The sequence below is a fragment of the Prionailurus viverrinus genome, chromosome B3, assembly GCF_022837055.1.
Source record: "Prionailurus viverrinus isolate Anna chromosome B3, UM_Priviv_1.0, whole genome shotgun sequence".
Classification (NCBI taxonomy): Eukaryota; Metazoa; Chordata; class Mammalia; order Carnivora; family Felidae; genus Prionailurus; species Prionailurus viverrinus.
In genome coordinates this window covers 44,228,016-44,250,456 of record NC_062566.1, presented here as the reverse complement: position 1 = coordinate 44,250,456, position 22,441 = coordinate 44,228,016, and the positions used below count along the sequence as shown (strand labels likewise).

The 22,441-nt window shown below is 38.1% G+C and overlaps 1 protein-coding gene across 1 annotated transcript in view; it reads right to left on the bottom strand.

Moving 5' to 3' along the window:
- Positions 1 to 22,441, bottom strand: part of PRTG (protogenin) — a 124,411-nt gene that overhangs the window by 60,842 nt on the left and 41,128 nt on the right. Inside the window, exons 3-4 of the mRNA XM_047863017.1 lie at positions 2,509 to 2,653; positions 1,411 to 1,544 (exon numbers count right to left, since the gene is read on the bottom strand). Coding sequence (XP_047718973.1) covers positions 1,411 to 1,544; positions 2,509 to 2,653 — 279 coding nt within the window. The remainder of the gene's footprint in view (positions 1 to 1,410; positions 1,545 to 2,508; positions 2,654 to 22,441) is intronic.

Below are 22,441 nucleotides of genomic sequence, written 5' to 3'. Positions count from 1 at the left end.
CAAAGGAACCATATATTATATGGTCTTTTTGTGACTGGTTTCTTTTTACTTAGCAAAATGTTTTCAAGATTCATCCATGTTGCAACATGTACTAGTATTTAATTTCTTTTTATTGAGTAATAATAGAATAAGATTTAATCATATAGATACATCACATTTTATTTATCCATCCTTCAGCTGATAGACATTTAGGTTGTTTCCAGATCATTCACTTTTAATTCAGGTCCAAACATTCATTTAATCCTTTCGCTAATCTTGTTAAGAATTTATGTGACAGTGGGGAGAAGTATGAGAGTGCTTTTGTCTTTAATCTTTCATACCAGGTAGCTAACAGATACTATGTGATATTAAAACATAGCATTAAAAATATAATTTCAGTTTCTTAATGTTTTCCAAAGAGATCTTTAAAAAAATGTTTTTAATGTTTATTTTTGAGAGAGACGGACAGACTGTGAGTGGGGGAGGGGCAGAGAGAGAGGGAGACACAGAATCTGAAGCAGGCTCCAGGCTCTAAACTGTCAGCACAGAGCCCAATGCAGGGCTTGAACTCATGAAGAGTGAGATCATGACCTAAGCCAAAGTCAAATGCTTAACCAACTGAGCCACCTAGGTGCCCCTTCCAAAGGAATTTTTTTAACCTTCAAGTATCTTTTAGGAATCTGTGGAAAGTTAACATTCATATGAAGTTCAATAATGTCTTTCATACAGATTTTCTTCCACTATATTCATGTAAACTTAAATTATTTTAAAATAAAAAACTAGCATCTGTGTATAATTCCATTTTAATAAAATACATTTTTTTTCATATTCATCTCTTCAGCTAGTTTCCCTTCTAACTATGTTCATGTGTGGCAAAATATATAAAATTATGTTTATTTAATGTTAACAATGGTTATTTCTGGATACTAGAATTGGGGGGATATTTTGGGGGGATATTTTTAACTTCTATCTTCGTACTTTTTTACATTGTTTAATGTAAAACTTTTTAATTTGTACTCTTATAGACAATACTCTTTATAATATGCATGCATTATTTTTACAAATGCAAATTATAATTTTTCTTAAATCAACAAAAAAAAGCCAAACTGGAAACATATATATCTTTATTGACAATGGACAATTTTGGTGGAAATGGGTAATTGTTTTTATCTTTTTTGCATTTTACATTTTAAAAACAAAAGTGAAATATTTACAGAACAAATATTCATTCTTTCTTAAAGATGTTGATATAACATAAAACAAGCATTACTGTGAAAGAAGAGGTGCCTAATAGGGGTAAAAATGACAATTTCCAACTAAACTACAATAACCTAAATGAAATTAAAGTATTACTTTATGGCATACTATTACAGCCAGAGAAGGAAAATTAATAGCTGGGTCAATAAATCTGAAATAACTTCTGTGCTGTACCTGGAATCACTGTTAGAGAGGCCTCCATACTTTTACGTCTATGGGCCACAGTAGCAGCAACACAACGATAATTTCCAGCATCCCTTTGGCCAACATCATAGATCTGCAATACTCCTGTTGGTAGGGCTGTTATCCTGTTATGAGAAGAAAGATGATTAAATTCTTTGTAGAATTCATCTCTTAACATGTATTCTATGATTAAGATTTAATATATTCAACCTTTTTAAAGTACCAGATGCAATAGTTTCAAGACCCTTAAAAATATTAGCTTGATTCTATTGTTTTCATTTGGGTCACTACAGTTTTCTAAAAGCATAAATAATTATGTGGTATGTGGTCTGTGAAATCTATCAGTCTAATTTTACACAGAGTTACATTTGACATTATAGCTTATATAACTGATGGTCTAATGCTTAGTACAATTTTTTCAAATCTTGATTTCTTGCCTATAAATATACACGCATTCTCCAAGGTACACCTGAATGTAAATTTAAGAAAAAACTTTCTTGAATAACTTCTTTCAACTCAATACCCTACCATTTTAGCAAGCGATCTTTATCTGCTTTGGAATACTGCTACTCATTAGGACAGGAATCAAACTTTTTGAAGTTGCTACTAAGTTCTTGATCCTTAAACCTCAACTACCTTCAGAGCACAAGTACGTGTGCACATGTGCATACGTGTGTGTGTGTAGTGGAGACAGGGAAGTGGAAGGTGGAGACAGAAGTGGGCAGCTATCAGGGCATACATAGGAGACCCCTAGAGTAGTATTGCTATTGGCAGCAGTGAAGGTCTAATTTAGTTTCCTAAAACCTTGAGCTATAAACCAGTGGTCTTTTGGTTGGAAAAGATGTTTGAGGAAAGCAACAAAGCAGTAAGACAGGTTATGTGAATTATGATCTAAACCAAAAAACAGAACTTATTTTCCATGTGTCAGAGACTGATGATCTAATTCTTTGCCTCAGTCTGAAATGTATTTAAGAAGTTGGTAATTGCTACTGTAATTGAAAATAAGCTCCATAATGGTCTTTCCCCATACAAGTCTCATGACATCCTCATTACTCCTGTATCATCTCCAAAGACAAAAGCTGAATTTACCTGTCCAAAGTTACAGGTAGGGTTGTCCGATTGAATTCCCATGTTATGACTGCAGGAGGGTTTGAAGAAATCTTGCATGCAAATCTAGCAACTCCACCTTCATGGACCTCAGTAGAAACTGGCTGAACTTCAAATGCAGAAATAGCTATAAGACAAAGTTTGACAAATTTAGAGTAAGTACATTCACTATTATACCGTACAGTACTTGGAAATAACATCATGCTAGATATTATGTATCAGACTTGAACTCTTGCCCAGACATAAGACCAACACAACGAGCTCAAAGAAAATTTAGGGAATAATTTTGGAAAAAACACTGGCAGTTGCCTAGCTCAGGGAATCTGGTCTTTCCAGGATGAGATTCTCAAGAAACTTGCAACCTATCTGGAGAAAAAATATAACCATAGCAAAAACAAACACTTAATAATGATATGTAATCACATACCAAACTGTGTGGTACAAACTTGCAATACTACTGTATTTCAGAGAAGAGGGAAATCAAAAAAGACAGACCAGACAGGCAAAAACTATTTGTAGGGATTTGTTTTAGATTAAGTTTTGAAGACTCATTTCAGATTGGAGGGGGAAAATAAAGACATTCCAGGTAAAAGGAAGAACATGAAAGCAAGCACAGAAGTAAGCAATGTATAGCCTGTGTTCACAGGATTGTAAGGAAACAGCCAGGACTAACTACTGTAGAGTATTTCAGATTAAGTGTGCATGGAAAAGTAGAAGGTGACTACAGATAAAGAAGATTTATACCATGGCACAAATGAAGACATCACTGAAAATTTTTGAGCAAAAGACAAATCCTGATAATAGCAGAGTTTGAGGAAAATCAATCAGGCACTGCTACATAGGATAGAGTGAAAAAAGGAGAGCCTCAAGTCAAAACACCAACAGGCTGCTTAAATAGGAAGGACAGAATTGGGTGTGGCTGTAAGAATGGTGAGGCTCTACAGATATCTTAATGGAAACAAAACTTGGTTCTCATTGGACACAGACAGGTCACTGTGTGTTTGGAGTCAAATGAGGTTGGTATCGATGGAGCTGAATGAGAAAGGAGAGAAATAAAGCAAATGGTATGTGTGCTTGATGAATAAAAGGTAGAGAGACTTAAGAGGCTATTTTTAGCCTCATATCTCTTCCCAAGTAGAGATAAATCTCTAAGTGTTGATATTTCTAGAGATAATTCTTTGTCATTCTAAGCAAGCCTCCAGAAGCTGGTCATCTGTCTCCATGGTTTTATACTTTGATAGAGTCCAGACTCCAGGTAACAGTGTGGTTTTCCTTCCCTTTACTATATTCTAGGGCATAAATAAAGGGAGGGCCTCAATGATGGTCTTACTCCCCCTCCACAGACTCCAGTTCAAAAAAATAGATAAGCCTTTATAGTTTATCAACAAAGTGAGAAGTTATGAAGAAAAGCAGAGGGAATAAGGTCTACATGACTTATCCTTCATTAGATTGGAAAGGGTAAAAAGTGATGGAAGACTACAAATTCTGCATCAATCTGCAAACAGATCACAACACTTGAGAGGTAAAACACGAAGCCAGTGAATAATGGTGAAAATATTCTTAGGAACATCTACTTCCAAAAAGCAGAGTGGGGGGTAGAGTAATACTTTATGTATGTATATAACAAAAAATTTCTGCTTCCTCAAGAATGATTCTGAAACTGCTATTGTCAGTGGATAACTGAGAAAGTCAAAACTATTTTCATGACCACCATCATCTGTCTCTTGTACTCTTATTTCTAGAGTATACAGTGTTTTCCAGAAACTGCATGTAATATCAAGGGATGATACTGCAACAGACTCAGCGCAGAAGGAGATCTGCGTGAGAATCCAGCTGTCTACTATCAAATTAATTAAAGAGATTTGCACAAATGCAAAACAATGCTACCCCCTCAACATTTTCTGCTTTGGAAAACAGTTATGTTTCATTAAATGTGAGATGTTAATATGTAATAGATCAGTGCTTTCATTTTTAAATTAATGAAATTTCTTAAATTTCACAGTTTTAATATCTAATAAGACATCTCAATAGATATAACCTACATAAATGCTCTTTGGGGTCTTCAATGAGTTTTAAGAGAATAAAGAGACTAAAATTTTTGAGAACCACTATCAAGAACATCGAACTCTAAATATCAATATAGTTTTTCTTTTTACTCGCCTCTATAATCACTTTCTAGGATGTTAATCTACTTACAAACATTTTCTGTATCAGACCAATGGTCCACCTACTGAACAATCAGGAAATAGATATTTATCTTCAAAGTTATCAGGTTTGCAATAGAATAGCCCAATTTCTCGGTAACAGTGTAAGCTTATCTTTCTATAAGTAACTAAACTTTTGTTGAATACATTCAGAGTGGGAATTAGGACCTGTTTCCATAAATATAATGCCTGATTTATGAAGCATTAATTTCTCTTACTGATCCCATATTTACCTTTTTCATGTATGAAGGGATGAGTTTTAATTCTGGTTGTAATTCATAATCCAGAGTATATTCAACTTACATACTTCAAAGTGGAAAATTTATCTTAACTTCCAGTCTTTACCACTCTACACTGAAATATCTAATACAGCTTAATTTTTCTTCATAAAGTAGTTGTTCCTTCAGCCCTATCTATTTGACTTCTTCTATTACTCCAAAAAAAAAAAAAAAAATCAAGTACCTGATTCAGTATGTTTTATCTCATCTCTCTATCTGATTTCTCTCCATCCCTAAAAGTCTTCTCTTTGATCCAGGACCCTATCATCTCCTGCCTGGAAGTACTGTAGGCACCTCTTAGGTGGTACCTCTTGTACCAGCAGAGTTACCTCCAGAATGATAGTCAAAAAATACAAATTTGATTTGTGTGGCTAATGAATTAATTAGTCCCTGCAAAATTTCTTAAAAAAATTTTTTTAATGTTTATTCATTTTTTGATAGAGAGACAGAGCATGAGTGGGGGAGGGGCAGAGAGAGAGGGAGACACAGAATCCGAAGCAGGCTCCAGGCTCTGAACTGACAGCACAGAGCCCGACACGGGGCTCGAACTCACAGACCATGAGATCGTGACCTGAACTGAAGTCGGATGCCTAACCAGGCATCCAGGCATCCTAATCCCTGCAAAATTTCTTGCCTCAATCACTTACAGTTTTGTTCCATGAGTACTGAACTACTAATTCTCTGAATATACCATGCTATTTCACACCTCTAAGCCCTCTACAAGCATATCCTTCTCTCTGAAATATCCGAGGTCCCCCTGTCCACCTGATGAAATCCTAACATCATTTATAGCCTAGTTCACTTGTCCCATCCTTTGGGGAGTTGCTACAATCATTTTCTCTGCAACTTCTGTACACTGCAGACCTCTGCTGTTACTTTTATCCCACAGTAATATAGCTACTTGTTCACAATTTTTCTCCCCTTCTACACTAGGAACTCATCAAGGGCTAGCAATGGGTCATATTCTTTGAAAGATCCCTTAAGGCAGTGAATGGCAGACTCAGCATTAAAATAATACTTGTTCAACTAAACTTATACATATTTTTTCTCCAATTATATTAGATCTTTAAACACAGTAACCAGAAATGTAAGAAGTTTCCAAATTATACTTTTTATAATTTTTTTATTTGCTATAATTCCAAATGGTGTCCAATATTTTAGTGGCATTATCTTTAGAGACAACAGTCTGATCCTCCTCTATTAAAAGATTTCTATGAAGATCAAATAAGCCAATAAGTGAAGGCTCTTAAGACTTTTTATAAATGCTATGATTATTGAGTTTAATAAATATAATCATTCTTTTGCCTTGAGTATTTCCCTCCAACCACTTAAGCACTTGAGTGTTGTTTTCTACCCTAGATCTCAACTAATCAATCAAACAATACAATCCCTCTGAATCTTTTTTTTTTTTTTTGAGTAGCTCCCTGCTTTTTACCCCAGATGCATTAGTCTCTGAAACCCTTAAGATTTTTATGATGAAAATTGAACTAACTTTGCACTATAGGTCAAATATGCTAAAACTCTGGAGTCAGCAAATTCCAAGAGCTAAAAGCTAAATGAATGCATCATTTGACTCAGTAAGGGTATTTCTTTTGGGGAAAGTGTGGAAGAACAGCTTTATGGAGGTATAATCACAAAGCATGTAATTTACATACCATTCAATTCACTCACTTTAAAGAGTACAATTCAATGGTTTTTAGTACATTCAGAGTCTGCAACCATCCTCATAATCAATTTTAGAATATTTTCATCATCCCAAAGTGGAATCTCATTATCCTTTACTTATCACTCCCTAATCTACCCACTCCCTCCCTCCTCCAGCCCTAGGGAACCACTAATCTACTTTCCTCCACAGCTTTGTTGCATTGACACTGACATACAACATTTTGTACAATGTGATTATTCAATATACATATATACTGGGAAATGATGACCACAAGAAGCTAAGTTAACATATCCATCAAGTAAGGGTATTTTTTTTTTAAGTTTATTCATTTATTCTGAGAAAGAGAGGGGGGGGGCAGAGAGAGAGAGAATCCCAACAGCCTCTGTGCTACCAGGGCAGAGCCCACCTCGGGGGTCCCACTCATGAACCAGGAGATTAAGACCTGAGCTGAAAAATCAAGAGACAGACACCTAACTGAATGAGCTCACTCTGGTTCTTAGGTAAGGCCTCAAGCAAGTATAAAATTTTTTTAAATCCCCCTAGACACCTTTATATTTTAACATTTCTAACTTTCTGGTCCCTTTTGAAAATTCAACGTGCTGGCAAAATGATTTTTCCCAATGAAGACCAAGTCTCATCAGTATCTCTGAGACTAAAGAAAAAGGCATTTGTGATACAAAAATAAATTGCCATTCTTCTGTTTGTAATTCCTCCCTCTGGGCATCAACTCCATTTTCTTCCCTCACCTCTGGGAACCTGATGTATCTGCCTTCTCTCTCTCTCTTTCTCTCTCTCTCTCTCTCCCCTGCATATTCAAATTCTTCTCCTGGATCCTTCCATCAAGCCTATAAAAGTGATTAAGTTTTTCAAAACCTCAAAACACAAAAAACAAAACTCCAGATCTCTCTTTATGGCATGTATCCCTCTGGCAGCTATCCACTCTCTTCCCCAAGGGATCAAAACTTTTCTAAAGAGTAGTTTATTCTCGTTACCTCCCCTTCTTCCTCTCTGACTTTATTCCTCAAACATCTAAAATCTGTCTTCTTCTGTATTATTTTACTGAAACAGTGTCTAGGACATTGCAAACTTATTTCTTACACACTTACTTTTTTTTCAGTTTATTTTTTTGAGAGAGCACAAGCAGGGGAGGGGCAGAGAGGGAGAATCGCAAGCAGGCTCCGCACTGTCAGCACAGAGCCTGACGTGGGCTCGAACTCACAAAACTATGAGATCACAACCTGAGCTGAAATCAAGAGTCAGACACTCAACCTACTGAGCCACCTAGGCACCCCTCTAACACATTTTCTTATCTCTTTATTTCTCAGATTCCTCCTTCCAGTCTCCTTTTTCAAGGGTGCTCCCTTCTCTGCCCTTCCCTCCAGAGATTCTCTGTCCTTTTTTCTCTCCAGATTCTCCTTGGGTGATCTCATCCACATTCAGTTTTCAGTGACATCCATCTCTTGCTGTGAATTCCCCCAAATACATCTCCATCTTGGATCACCATCCCAGAGCTTCATATTCATGGTTTCAATCGCTACTAGGCATCTTTGCTTATAATTTATAAAAGGCACTAATCATCAGGTTCAAAATGAAATCATCATCTTTCCTCCAAGCCTTCATCTCTACCTCAGTTGGTCACACCAGTATCCAGATACTCACCTGAGCTAGACACTACTAACTCCTTGTTCTGCATTTTCATTCACTTTTTCCCACTGATCTTAATTCCTAAACACATGTCAAATTCACTCCTGTGTTCTTCTCCCAATGTCTCTCACTGGAACCACTATAAAAATCTCTTATCTGGTTTCCTTACTCCCATTTTTCCTCTTCCTGCTTCAAAAACATCCTCTAGATGTACACAATTGTTTGATGTGGCCACACTGGGCTCACAAGCAGCTTCCATCTATTAATTTGAAAGGCTTCGATAGGTCAACCCAATACTGCTAAAACCAAAAAAAGAATAATCTCATAAAAAATGTGATTCCAGTTTTAAATGTTGTCAAAAAGCACTGTGCCTTAGAAACCCCTCCTTCTAAGTCTTTAAACTGCTTAGCCTAATTATTAGAAAAATTGAATGTATATATCCTTGCTACATTAAAAGGAATAAATAGCTTTCTTTATGCCAACTACATATTTTTAATTCTTTTTGGCTGAGCACATTCTCAATAAACAGACTCAATGGCTCTCTTTTGCAAAAAAAAAAAAAAAAAAAAAAAAGTAGTTTGGGGCATCTGGGTAGCTCAGTCGGTTGAGCTCAGGTCATGATCTCACGGTTCCCCACATCTGGCTTGCTGCTATCAGCACAGAGCCTGCTTTGGATCCTCTGTCCCCCTCTTTTTCTGCCCCTCCCTCTCTCTCTCTCAAAAAAAGAAACATTAAAAAGAAAAGTTAGTTTGGCACCAATTACCCCAAACCAACTGTTTATATGGTAAGCAGGCAACAGTATTTAAATAGTCATTCTTAAGTAGTTATGCATAAAAAACACTGAATATCTCTATTAGATACACATTATAACTATGACACAAAGTGGTTAATTTCCACAAGTCATATAATATCAATCTCATTATCTGAACAATCACACCATTCATTTAGCTTGTAGTTAACTCATGCTGGTAGGCTTTGAGTCATGCAATTATACATAAAATAATGGGCCATATTAGCTGTCTCCCCAGTCCAGGAAAGGATTTTACTTACACTTATTTTAGAAAAATTTTAGGCTAGTAATCTATTCTAAGTTTTTCATTCATTCAACAAATATTTATTCAGTGTATAGTATATTAATTATACTTATTTTAGAAAAATTTTAGGCTAGAAATCTCTTATAAATTCATTCATTCATTCAACAAATATTGATTCAGTGTCTAGAATATTCTAGGTGCTGACGATCCAATAATAAACAAAACCAACAGAGGTACGACCCTCAGGGATCTTTATCTAGTGATTCAGTAAGGCATTTAACAAAATTACTATGCAAGTATATAACTTCAAATTGTGAGAAATGCCTTCATGGAAAAGTACCAAGAATTATGAAAGCACATAACAGATTATAATAAGAATAAAAATAACAATAGCTTAACATTTTAATGCCAGGTAATGCTTTAAGTACATTATATATTCCAATTTATTTAAACCCCATAACTAGGAAGGAAAAAAAAAAGAGGTTAGAGTGGGAGAGAGACAAAGCATAAGAGACTCTTAAAAACTGAGAACAAACTGAGGGTTGATGGGGGGTGAGAGGGAGAGGAGGGTGGGTGATGGGTATTGAGGAGGGCACCTTTTGGGATGAGCACTGGGTGTTGTATGGAAACCAATTTGACAATAAATTTCATATATTGAAAATAAATAAATAAATAAATAAACCCCATAACTATTATTATCCCAAATTTTAGTCGAACAAACTGAAGCACTGGGAGATTAAGCAACTTACTCAAGGTTCTGCAGCTATTAAGTAGTGAGACTCAGATCTAAATCCAGGTAACCTCCATAGACCCTTATGTGAATTCTCTTATGAGTACAAGTTTGAAATCCTCAAGATTTTTGTTGAATATAAAAAACATTGGTTCTGTATCCAAGCAGTTCTGCTGCTCTGGTATAAGTTAATATGCATGGACTTTCTAGTTCGATAAGAGTATGTGTTAAAATCCTAAATTTCCAAAACAGAGTAACTCCTGTATACTAGGATTCTGAAGCTATGGCTCTCATCTTGAACAGGAGTTCCTGTTTCTAGGAACTCATTAGGATAAGAGAGACAGGAATGCATGTAAATCGAAACACACTAATTCAGTCTAATATTTATTTAGGAATAAAATATATTTTTAAAAAATTTATTTAAAGGGAGCCTGGATGGCTCATTCGGTTGAGCATCTGACTTTGGCTCAGGTCATGATCTCATGGTTCATGAGTTAGAGCGCCACATCGGTGGGAAGGCCCACAGCCCGTTCAGGGTCAGTGCAAAGACTGTTTCAGATCCTCTGTTCCCTTCTCTCTCTGCCCCTTCCCAGCTGGCACTGTGTCTCTCAAAAATAAACATTTAAAAAAATCTATTTAAAAAAGTTTACCTAATGGGAATGTTAGTGATTCCTGTATCATTATTGTCCTACTTCTAAGCTCACATATGTTTGATCATCAGAAAGCCAAGTACCTGGAGACTACTATTAGAATAGTAGACAGGAGACCAGCTATGGTTCTGAATGATGCAAGAGACTGTGGAATGGAAAGGAGGGCACACATAAGAGATGATGATGTACACCAAACAACATGATTTGGCCATAAAGTGTTCAGGGGAAAAAGAGGGAAAGATACAAATGGTTGAGGTTTCTGGCCTATGTACCTGGAAGGCTGGGGTATATAGTATGGTGTCTGCACAGGGAACACAGAAGAAGAGCTCAGACAGACTGGTGAATCACCATTATAGACTCTCATTTACTCAAAATGAGAAAAAAACGGACATATTAAGGAAGTCTAGGAAACTATAAAATTAGGCCAGGGATTAATATAAACTCTCAAGTATCTATCCATCCTGATTTCTTTTTAATTTTTTAAATGCTTATTTATTTTTGAGAGACAGAGAGAGACAGAGCACGAACAAGGAAGGGGCAGAGAGAGAAGACGACACAGAATCTGAAACAGGCTCCAGGCTCCGGGCTGTCAGCACAGAGCCTGATGCAGGGCTCGAACTCACGAACTGTGAGATCATGACCTGAGCCGAAATCGGACGCTTAACCGACTGAGCCACCCAAGAGCCCCTATACAGCCTAATTTTTTAATTAATGGTTCAGATGTCAGGCTGTCATTAATGTTTGAAGAAAAACATCTTTGAGTTTTTAAAACAGCAGCCTATAAAAAAAGCAACATATAAAATGTAAAATTAGCAGAGGAAAGAATTTCTAACTTCTGAAGCTCTGTTGGGATGAGCCTAGGAAGCACAATGTTTACTGCTCTTCCAATTTAACTTATTCTCATTTCTTGATGATAGAAGTTAAGGCATTAGAAAACCAAAGTAGAGGATATGAAGACTAAGGCAGAAGCTTAGCCTTAGCTGGTTTACAGAAAATCACGAATAAATTCCAGTACATTACAGGGCATAATTTAGGCAGATAGAGGGAGGTAGTACCACAGTACAGCCTTGCAGGTAAGGGTGCCCATATTGAAATCTATAGCTCTGGGTTAAAGTCACAGCCTTGATCTCATGTTCATGTGCTGCGGCCCTTGAGAAGTTACTCAATCTCAAGCTTCAGTATCCCTCAGTAAGATGCAGATAATATCTTATGAGAATATTATAAAAATATTAAATTATATGCACATATATATATGTGTACATATATGCACAGAGAACAACATGAGCATGTGCTCAGGCACTGCTTGGTACCTAGTAAATCCCAATAGTGGTGCTGGAGGTGGGCACAGTAGGATGCCCTGCTACGAATACACTGCTTTTACTTTCAGGACGATAACTTCAAGGAAGGCAAACAAAAGATGTCAGTGACCTTATACAATAAAAATAAACGTTAAAGTCCTAACAGAGGCAGAGGTATTCTAAGATTTAAAATTCTTCTGTTCTTGGGGCACCTGGGTCCCTCGGTCAGTTGAGCGTTCGACTTCGGCTCAGGTCATGGTCTCACAGCTTGTGAGTTCCAGCCCCGCATTGGGCTCTGCGCTGACAGCCCAGAGCCTGGAGCCTGCTTCGGATTCTGTGTCTCCCTCTCTCTCTCTCTCTCTGCCCCTCCCCCGCTCACACTCTGTCTCTCTCTCTCTCAAAAAATAAATAAACATTTAAAAATAAATAAATAAAATTCTTCTGTTCTTTTCTACTCAGCCAGACTACGTAGGCTTTATGTAAAGGAAAATAAAATGAGGAGAAACAAATAATCTTCCCATTTTTTCATGTGCACACATAAATATTTCAATGATGAAATAATAGGGGAAGATAATCTATAGTAATTCAGATTCAGATCTGTAGTGGTAGAATTATGTAAGATGATTTTTTTTGTGCTTATATTTTTCCTACAAGACACATAGCTAACAAAAAGTAATATTTTAAAATAAATTTTATATGCTTACATGGGGCATGAAATGAAGAGTCTGCATAAATTTTCTACCGTTGCTCCACTACTTGATAAAATCTCTCATCTTTAATTTTTATCTGCCTTCTTTTTAGTACTTTGAATTTCCCTTTCTTTGGGCAGATATCACCTACGATCTATGGATGCTCAATTCTCTCCCCAACCAGGGCCCTCAACCTGAGAATTACAAGAAAAAGAACATCTGAAAATGGCTCCTTTTCAATAAAATACAAGTTGCATAGAATTTTACATGAAAACTTAGAAACTTTAGCATATGAATCATCTCTATCATGACAGTTTTAAACTTTGTTTTCCAGTTTTTATTTTGCTTTTTTTAAAGGGGGGTTTTAATTGAGTAAATAAATATGTCCTTTAAATGAATGCTAGATCCCCCTAAAACTTTAGTTCACAAACTATTTTCAGCATTGTCAAAGCATTTTGCACTTCTTTAATGTTCTTATGCAAATCTCAGCTTTCGCCTTGATATGGACTTTGTTTCTGCCAGTTAGGTATGATTTTACAAGTCTACAGCTTCCTTGTGAAACCTGACCTCTTTCTTCCCTTCACAGCCAGTGCTAACATAAACCAAGAGCCCCACAAGAAGTCATTAAAGCAGTGCTGTTAAGAGGCCAGAGCTCTATAAAATAGGTAAGAAATGCGGTCTCAAGAAACATGCGCCATCCTCAAAAACAATCTTGCAAACACAATAAATGTAAGTGCCTATTTTATTTGTGACTTCCTCTTCTCCACCTGTCTACTTAATCATTTGCTTCTATGATTTATAGTCAGAAAAAAAAAAGGATCAAAGACGCTAAAAGGACAAGTTCTTCAAATCTTTATTTGAACAGAAAGGAACATACAGACGTTTCTACATTGGAAATGTAGGACTACAATATTAAATTAGTGTGCCATTCATGTTTCTAGAAGGTTTCAATGAATAAAATACTTAACACAAGTTGATTTTAAAACCAACCAAAAATTATGAAAATATGGTCTTGAAATGATAAACAGTATTTTTTTTAAGAGAAGGAGGGGCAGAGGCTTAGGGAGGGAGGGGTACGGGGAAGGGGAGAGGGAGAGGGAGAGGGAGAGGAAGAGGAAGAGGAAGAGGAAGGGTGAAGGAGGGAGGGGAAGGGAGAGGGAGAATCTTAGGCAGGCTCCATGCTCAGTGTGGAGCCAGACATGGGGCTCAATCCCACAACCCTGGGATTATGACCTGAGCTGAAATCAAGAATTAGTCACTCAACTGAGCAACCCAGGCACCCCAGCCATACAGCAATTTAAAATAAGTTCACAGAGGGGCACCTGGGTGGCTCAGTCAGTTAAGCGTCTCACTTCCGCTCAGGTCATGATCTCTCGGTTCACGAGTTCAATGCGTCGGGTTCTATTCTGACAGCTCAGAGCCTGGAGCCTGCTTCGGATTCTGTGTGTGTGTGTGTCTCTCTCTCTGCCCCTACCCCACTCATGCTATGTCTCTCTCTCTCTCAAAAACAAATAAAAACATTAAAAAAATTTTTTTAAATAAATTCATAAACTATTCTCTAATTTAAAACAAAAACCATCACTTTCTTCTGTAAATCCCATTTAAAATATTCTTTTACTAAAAGAAAACATTTCAGTCAGTCAGAATCTTGCTGCAGGGTTTATACCAGTGGTCCTAACACTGTGGATCAGCCAGGGTCCTGAGGCCTCAGACAGTCAAGGACTGCACCAGTTGCTACTGCCACACCCCCTCCTTGGGGAGTCCTGAATGGCCAGGAAACATGGCCAGTAGTCACGTTCCAGTGCCCCTATACTGTCTTCATGGGTCTAAGTCACCAATCAGTAGCTCTAGGGACATTTTTATGCTCATGAAGAATACTGGGAGATTCCCCTCTCAGACTCTCAAATGTGCACAATTTCCAAGTCCATCATGGAGTGTATACAGATTAAAGTTTATTTCTATGACACTGGCTTTCAAATCATGCATTTGTCTATTCCAGACTTTACTAATCAAAACATAGTTGTAACTTCTTATTTCATTCGGTTCAATTCATTTTGAGTCTTCAAACCTGAAGACTGACCTGCAATTGAACAGGATGTAAACCTAGAGACCTGATCCATTGTTTAATCAAAGTATCAGGGTAACTAATGCTTTACCTACTGAGGCAAAAACCAACCAAGGTACAAGTTTCAAACAGAAGTTGAAAATTTATTGTATCCTTTTTTATTTTTTATTTAAAAAAAATTTTTTTTCAATGTTTTATTTTATTTTTGGGACAGAGAGAGACAGAGCATGAACGGGGGAGGGGCAGAGAGAGAGAGGGAGACACAGAATCGGAAACAGGCTCCAGACTCTGAGCCATCAGCCCAGAGCCCGACGCGGGGCTCGAACTCACGGACCGCGAGATCGTGACCTGGCTGAAATCGGATGCTTAACCGACTGCACCACCCAGGCGCCCCTTTTGTATCCTTAAGACTAGGCAAGAGACTGGGGCGCCTGGGTGGCGCAGTCGGTTAAGTGTCCGACTTAAGTTCAGGTCACGATCTCATGGGTCATGGGTACCAGCCCCACATTGGGCTCTGTGCTGACAGCTCAGAGTCTGGAGCCTGCTTCGGATTCTGTGTCTCCCTCTCTCTCTCTCTGCCCCTCCACTCACGCTCTGTCTCTCTCTCAAAAATAAATAAACATTAAAAAAAAATTTAAAAAAAAAGACTATGTAAGAGACTACTTGTACTTTTTAGGAAGTGTTTTTATAGGAAAAAATTGATTTTAATAAAAATAATATAATGCAAGACAGATGCACTCATTCATTTTTTTAAAATGTTTATTTATTTATTTTGAAAGAGAGAGAAAGTGCACGCATGAGCCACACAGGGACAGAGAGAGAGAGGGAGAGACAGAATCCCAAGCAGGCTCCACGCTGTCAGCTCAGAGCCTGACACAGGGCTTGAACTCATGAACTGTGAGATCATGACAGGAGTCAGATCAGGAGTCAGATGCTAAATCAGGAGTCAGATGTTTAATTGACTGAGCCACTCAGGCATCTCCAGATGCACTCATTTATGTCTTGGGTGTCAACCTCTTTTTTTCAGCCGTACTGAGTATAAAATAGCTATTCTATAAATGTTTTATTACCTGACTTCTAGTCAATTTAGTATCCTGATCGAATCTGTAGCAATTCTGAGAGCTAGCTGCTAAGAGGTTTATCTTTGCTTTTCAAAGGAAATGTTTAGCCAAAATAAGTGTCAAAATAAATACAAACAAAATAAAGGCTAGAAACTTTATAACAAGGGTGGAATGCAAGGACTTTCAGAAATAGACCCCCATGTAAAGTTCCCAGAATGGATTATTTTCCAGTATATTCCTACTGTATCCATGTTAAAAGACACCTTTAATAACACCTGTGAACTCTTTGTTTCTTTTATATTTTATCAATTTTGTCTTGCCAAACACCAGATTTGACTCTTTCCAGATTCAAGTTTTTGCCTGGAAAGAGTGCCTCAAAGCTCTTCAAGTTTCTTTCTGTCAGATGGGACACTCAACAGTTTTCTTATCAATAACTGGTTTTAGGAATTCTCTAACTTTCCAATTTATTCAGGTCCCCAACCACTTAAACCCCAGGCTATATAAACTTAGGTTCAGACAACATGTCTTGTAGGTCTGTATGTTGCTAGGGGCCAGAACAGTGCCCTGCATACAACAGGCAGTCAATAAAGATTTCTTGACTGAACTCAATGAACCATGTCATCATCTCCCTCCTATTTACAACAGAACACTATCTTAGCTCCCTGAGTAGATTAAGGTAATTTTTGCTATAGCATTCCCTACTGTATAACCCTGAGAAAATTACTCTTCCTAAACATATGTGGTTATGTTGGGGCACCTGGCTGACTCAGTCAGTAGATCATGCAACTCTTGATCTGGAGGTCATAAGTTTGAGGCATTGAGTGTGGAGATTACTTTAAAAAAATCTTTAAAAAATGTGGTTATGTAAAAGAGGGTTCTTAAAAGCATTTTTATGGATTACATAAGGTAATGCATGTAGAACACTCAGCATAGTGCCCATAACATTAAAGACACTCAATGTCTTTAGCTATTTCTACTATTTTATTGGACAAAAATTTTCTTCCTTATCACCTAAAAATCCATCCCTCTTCACCTTGTTTTTCTCCCTTCACTCCTAGTTCTGAGGAAGAAGTAACCATTTCAATCTCTGCCAAGATGACCTGACCCTGATGATCATCTCTGGGCCCTTATTCCATTTATTATTCCCATTTTCTTGCATTACTCCCTCATTACTAGTTTCTTCCTGACTATAAACATATCTTACCATTCTAAAAAGTAGTAGAGAACGCAAGTCAAGCCAACATGCAATACATCTCTTTTTTGTCACTGTCATTCTTCTGGAATTGCTCCATCCACCTAATTCTTCACTTCTGCTGGGTGGGGTGGCATGGTACAGGGTGGGGATGAAGAAGAGAGAGGGAGAACAGCCATAGGTATAGAGTCGACCCTTGAACAACAGAGGTTTTAGGGGCACTGAGTCCCCAGGTGCACTAAAAAATGTACATGTAACTTTTAACTTCCTTACTTAACTACTACAAACTACTAATAGCCAACTGCTGACTAGAAGCCTTACAGATTAGTCAATTAACATATATTTTGTATGTTATATATATCATACACTGTGTTCTTACAACAAAGCTAGAGAGAAAGTGTTAAGAAAACTGTAAGAGAAAATACATTTACAGTATTATACTGTATTTATTGAAAAATCCCTGTATAAGCGGACCCACACAGTTCACATTCATATTGTTCAAGGGTCAACTGTATTTACATGCAAGGCTCAGGAGCCTCCTTGGGAATGAAATTTCTCTTAAGAGTAGTAGTAGTAGTAGTGCTCATGGTGCTCAAAGATTTAGTTTAAAAACAACTGACCAGGGGCACCTGGGTGGCTCAGTCGGTTGGGCATCCGACTTCGGCTCGGGTCATGATCTCGCAGTCCGTGAGTTCGAGCTCCACGTCAGGCTCTGGGCTGATGGCTTGGAGCCTGGAGCCTGCTTCCAATTCTGTGTCTCCCTCTCTCTCTGCCCCTCCCCTGTTCATGCTCTGTCTCTCTCTCTCTCTCTCAAAAATAAATAAACATTAAAAAAAAATTAAAAAAAAAAAAACTGACCAGTTTAGGTTAGGAGTGTGTCAGAATTCATGGCCACCTGACTCAAATTAGGCAAGCCATCAGGACCCCTGAATTTGTGCACATAAAGGAGAAGGTAAAAAGGGAGAGGGAGATGCATTCGGGCTGCTGGCTAAAACTTCTGAAAGTGTTTTTAATTTTTTTTTTTACATTTATTTATTTCTGAGAGACAGAGTACAAGTAGGGGAGGGGCAGAGACAGAAGGAGATACAGAATCTGCAGCAGGCTCCAGGCTTTGAGCTGTCAGCACAGAGCTTGATGTGGGGCTCAAACTCACAAACCGTGAGATCATGACCTGAGCCGAAGTCAGACACTCAACCGACAGAGGCACCCAAGCGTCCCAAAACTTCTGAAAGTTTTAACAAGATTATAAGGGGTAGAGAACACAGGCATGCCCACCATTTGGGGTTATGACAGTAAGCTGGAATGGGGCACAGCAAATATAGTTTATGCACTAGGCCTGACCGGAAAACACCTGGAGAAAGAAACCATAAGCCTCACTTGAGGAGGATACTCAACAAAAGAAAGAAGAGGCTGCTGACTCTCCCAGGATCCTGAGCACAAAAACTGAACTAAACTGGAGCTGACTGAAAATTTACCTCTCCCACAGACCCTTTTTAACTTTTCATAATTCAAGATCCTGCTTTTACTACCATTTACTCATACTGTAATAATGCCTAGTGTGTCCCCATAGAGATGCCGGGCATATCTGTATATATCTGATACATGGGGATCAATTTTCATCTTAGAGAAAAAACTCTAATTGTTGACTTTGTGTTGTCCAGGCACTAGCATAGTCCCCTTGCTCTTCAGTTTCTTCCCGCTCTCCTCCTTCTGTCCCTCTCTCTCACTTTCTCTTCCCAAATTTCCATATTCCTCTGTCTCTGGCAGGCATTTTGGTAAAATAACTGTGGCCTGAACTGGAAACTCCAGTTTCCATGACTGGAGATGGAAACACAGGGACAGAGTCAAGAGACATTTGGAAAATGGAACCAGTATGACCAGAACTTAGTAGCAAATGTTCCAACAGTGCAAATTAACAAACATTGTCATAATACACTGCTATTGACAGTACAATATCAAAAAAAGTTAATGTGTAACAATGAACAAAAATGCCTAAGGATGCTATTATATCTTCAATTAATGGAACTCAGCCCTTAAAATGACTATGTTATTACCTGGGGAAAAGTTTGTGATATGCTAAGAGAAAAAAAGATACAAAACTGTATTGACAACTGTCTCATGACTGCTCAAGTAGAGAGCTGGAATCCACTCTTACAACTTCTTTTATTCTTAATAAAATATGAACAGGTGAACCAAAGCCCTTTTTTTGCAGGCATCTAAGAGTTAGGACTTGACAACAATGCTGGGCTTATTGAGCAATGGCTGATGTTGATGCAGACAGAGTGAATTAAAAGATATGAGACCAGGGGCGCCTGGGTGGCTCAGTTGGTTAAGCATCCAACTTAGGCTCAGGTCATGATCTCACAGTTTGTGAGTTTGAGCCCCACCTCAGGCTCTGTGCTGACAGATCAGAGCCTGAAGCTTGCTTCAGATTCTGTGTCTCCTGTCTCTCTGCCCCTCCTCACTCATGCTCTGTCTCTCTCTCTCTCTCAAAAATAAATAAACATTAAAAAAAATTTTTTTTAAGATGTGAGACCATATGACTGAAAAAAGCAAAAAATTAATCAAAGACATTTTATTTCCTTGAAAAACTTAACATCAGCTCAATGAGAACTCAAAGTTTTTAGTTACAGCAAAGGTTAATTGCTTTAGGAGAGAAGCAAGACTGAGGCATGGAATTTTATTTATTGGTTGACTGAATAAATGAATGCATATGTAGGTAGTTGCTATAAATGTGTAATAAACCTTTTTTAGGAATAAAAACCTATGTCAAAGTTGCTTCTTGTTGTTCAACTTTCAAGAATATGGGGCAAAAAAGAATACGGTAAAAGATTCCAAACTAGTTGGAAGGCTGAATGATTTTCTTAGTCTCAAAGGTCCCTTCCATGACACTATTATTCCAGCAGCAGAAGCCAAATCTCTGACACAGAGAGAGCTGTGACACAAAGAGAGATCCTGGAGTCAGGAGCTCTAAGTTCTGGTCTTGGCTCACTTACCCACTGCCTTTAACATGCATATATCAGAATCCCTTGAAGTAGGGCCATCTACCTCACAGGTTCTTTCGAGGAGGGAATAAGATTGCAGTCATGAGTGTCTTATATGCCCCACACCAGGGCTCCTGAGCTGGGGTATATGTGGACCTTAGCTGTGGGGCAAAAAGCAGAGCAAATTGAGAAACAGGACTGGACTGAGGTCAGGGACCTGTATTCTTCCCAAGCTCTATTATAAATGATCTGTATGATCTGTCAAAAGTAAGCTCTCTTCAGTTCTCGGTGTCCTCATTCTCCAAATGGTAGTGTTCTTCCCCACTCATTCATCGACTCTGACCCCCAGGCTGGGTGCTGGACTGCAAAGAATGAACCCAGCTGCCAAGAGCTGGGTGTGGCAGAGATGGGAGTCCATGGGCATGACTGTTTACGGCTACTCAGGTTTCTTGTAGGGAATCTGAACATGTGCCATAATTAGATTGTGGTGATGGCTGCCCAAGTAAATATACAAAATATTTTTTTCATCATATACTTTAAGTGGGTGAATTGAATATCAATAAAGCTTATTTTTTAAAAAGAATAAACATGGTAGTGTTCTTCTCAGCCATCACTGCCATTCCTTCCACTCCTAAAGGACCTTCCCAGAGCCATAGTGCAGTGTGCTCTGATCCATCTTCGAACTTGAAAACATAGCATTCCTGGAGCTAACAGAGATTGCTGGTCTAGCTATAGCTATCATAGCCATAAAAAAAGACCCAACATGGATGATGTTAATCCTCAATGATATGTTCTAAGCCATCCATATTTTTCAATGGCAAGCTTATTAAGACTGAGGCTTGATTGTTAAACAGAGGGCTCCTTTTGGTAGGTTTCCCCTACCTTACCACTTTCTGGCACTCCTTCCAATGCAAACTCTCAGCAAAGGGACAAGTATCATTAACTTCATTAATTTGGCATCTGTCTCCTAAATATGTAAGGAGCTCAAGAGCCAGGAATTAGCAGTAATTTCAATGGGCCTAAAAGTCACAGTGCTTTAGATATAACTGCCCATCATGAAATATCTACTGATATGAAATTAACTCATAGTTAGCTGTGATAGTAATGTGCTTTGCGTGCAAATGGAAGACTTAGAAAGAGACTATGAGTGACTTAAAATCAGTCCAAATTTTTTTAATTTTTTAAAATATTTACTTATTTTTATTTATTTATTTTTACATTTATTCATTTTTGAGAGACAGATTGAGACAGAGCACAAGTGGGGGAGGGGCAGAGAGAGAGGGAGACACAGAATCTGATGCAGGCTCCAGGCTCTGAGCTGTCAGCACAGAGCCCGACACAGGGCTCAAACTCACAAACCGCGAGATCATGACCTGAGCCAAAGTCAGGTGCTTAACCGACTGAGCCACACAGGCATGCCTTAAATTATTTATTTATTTTTAGAGAGAGACAGAGACAGAGACAGAGCATGAGTGAAGGAGGGGCAGAGAGAGAGGGAGACACAGAATCTGAAGCAGGCTCCAGGCTCCACACTGATAGCACAGAGCCCAGCCCGGGGCTCAAACCCACCAACTGCGAGATCATGCCCTGAGCCAAAGTTGGATGCTTAAGTGACTCAGCCTCATGGCATCCCAATCCAAATTTTCTTGTACTAAATATTTACAGCATCATTATTTTACATTCTTGAGTTCTAGTAATATAAGCAGGCAGGACATACTTACATCTGTGCATAAAGAGATGTATCATAAAGCACAAGAATGTGCTGGGACTTGGGATGCCTGGGTGGCTGAGTGGGTTAATTGTCTGACTTCCACTCAGATCATGATCTCAATGGTTTGTGAGTTTGAGTCCGACATCAGGCTCTGTGCTGTCAGCCTCAGCAAAGAGCCTGCTTCGGATCCTGTGTCCCCTACTCTCTCTGTCCCTCCACTGCTCATGCTCTCTCTCAAAAAATAAATAAAAAATTTTTAATAAAAAAGAGTAACAAATTTGGAGGACTTGCATGACTTGATTTAAAGACACAATTTCCAGAATGACGATAACGCTATGATAAAGGCAAAGAAGAGATTGATAGATCAATGGAACAGAAGAGCACAGAAATAAACCAATACAAATATGTCAACTGATTTTTTACAAAGTTACAAGAACAACTCAATAAAGGATGGTCTTTTCAACAAATAGTGCCTGAACAATTAAACATCCATATACAAAAAAACTAATCTTGACCTATACTTTACACCTTATGTAAAAATTAACTCAAAATGGGTCACAGACCTCAACATGAAGCATAAAACTATAAAACTCTTAGAAGGAAACATCAAAAAATCTCTGTAACCCTGGGTTAGGCAAAGTGTTCTTAGATATGACACCAGAAGCACAACCCACAAAAGGAAAAAATTGATCAGACTTGATCAAAACAA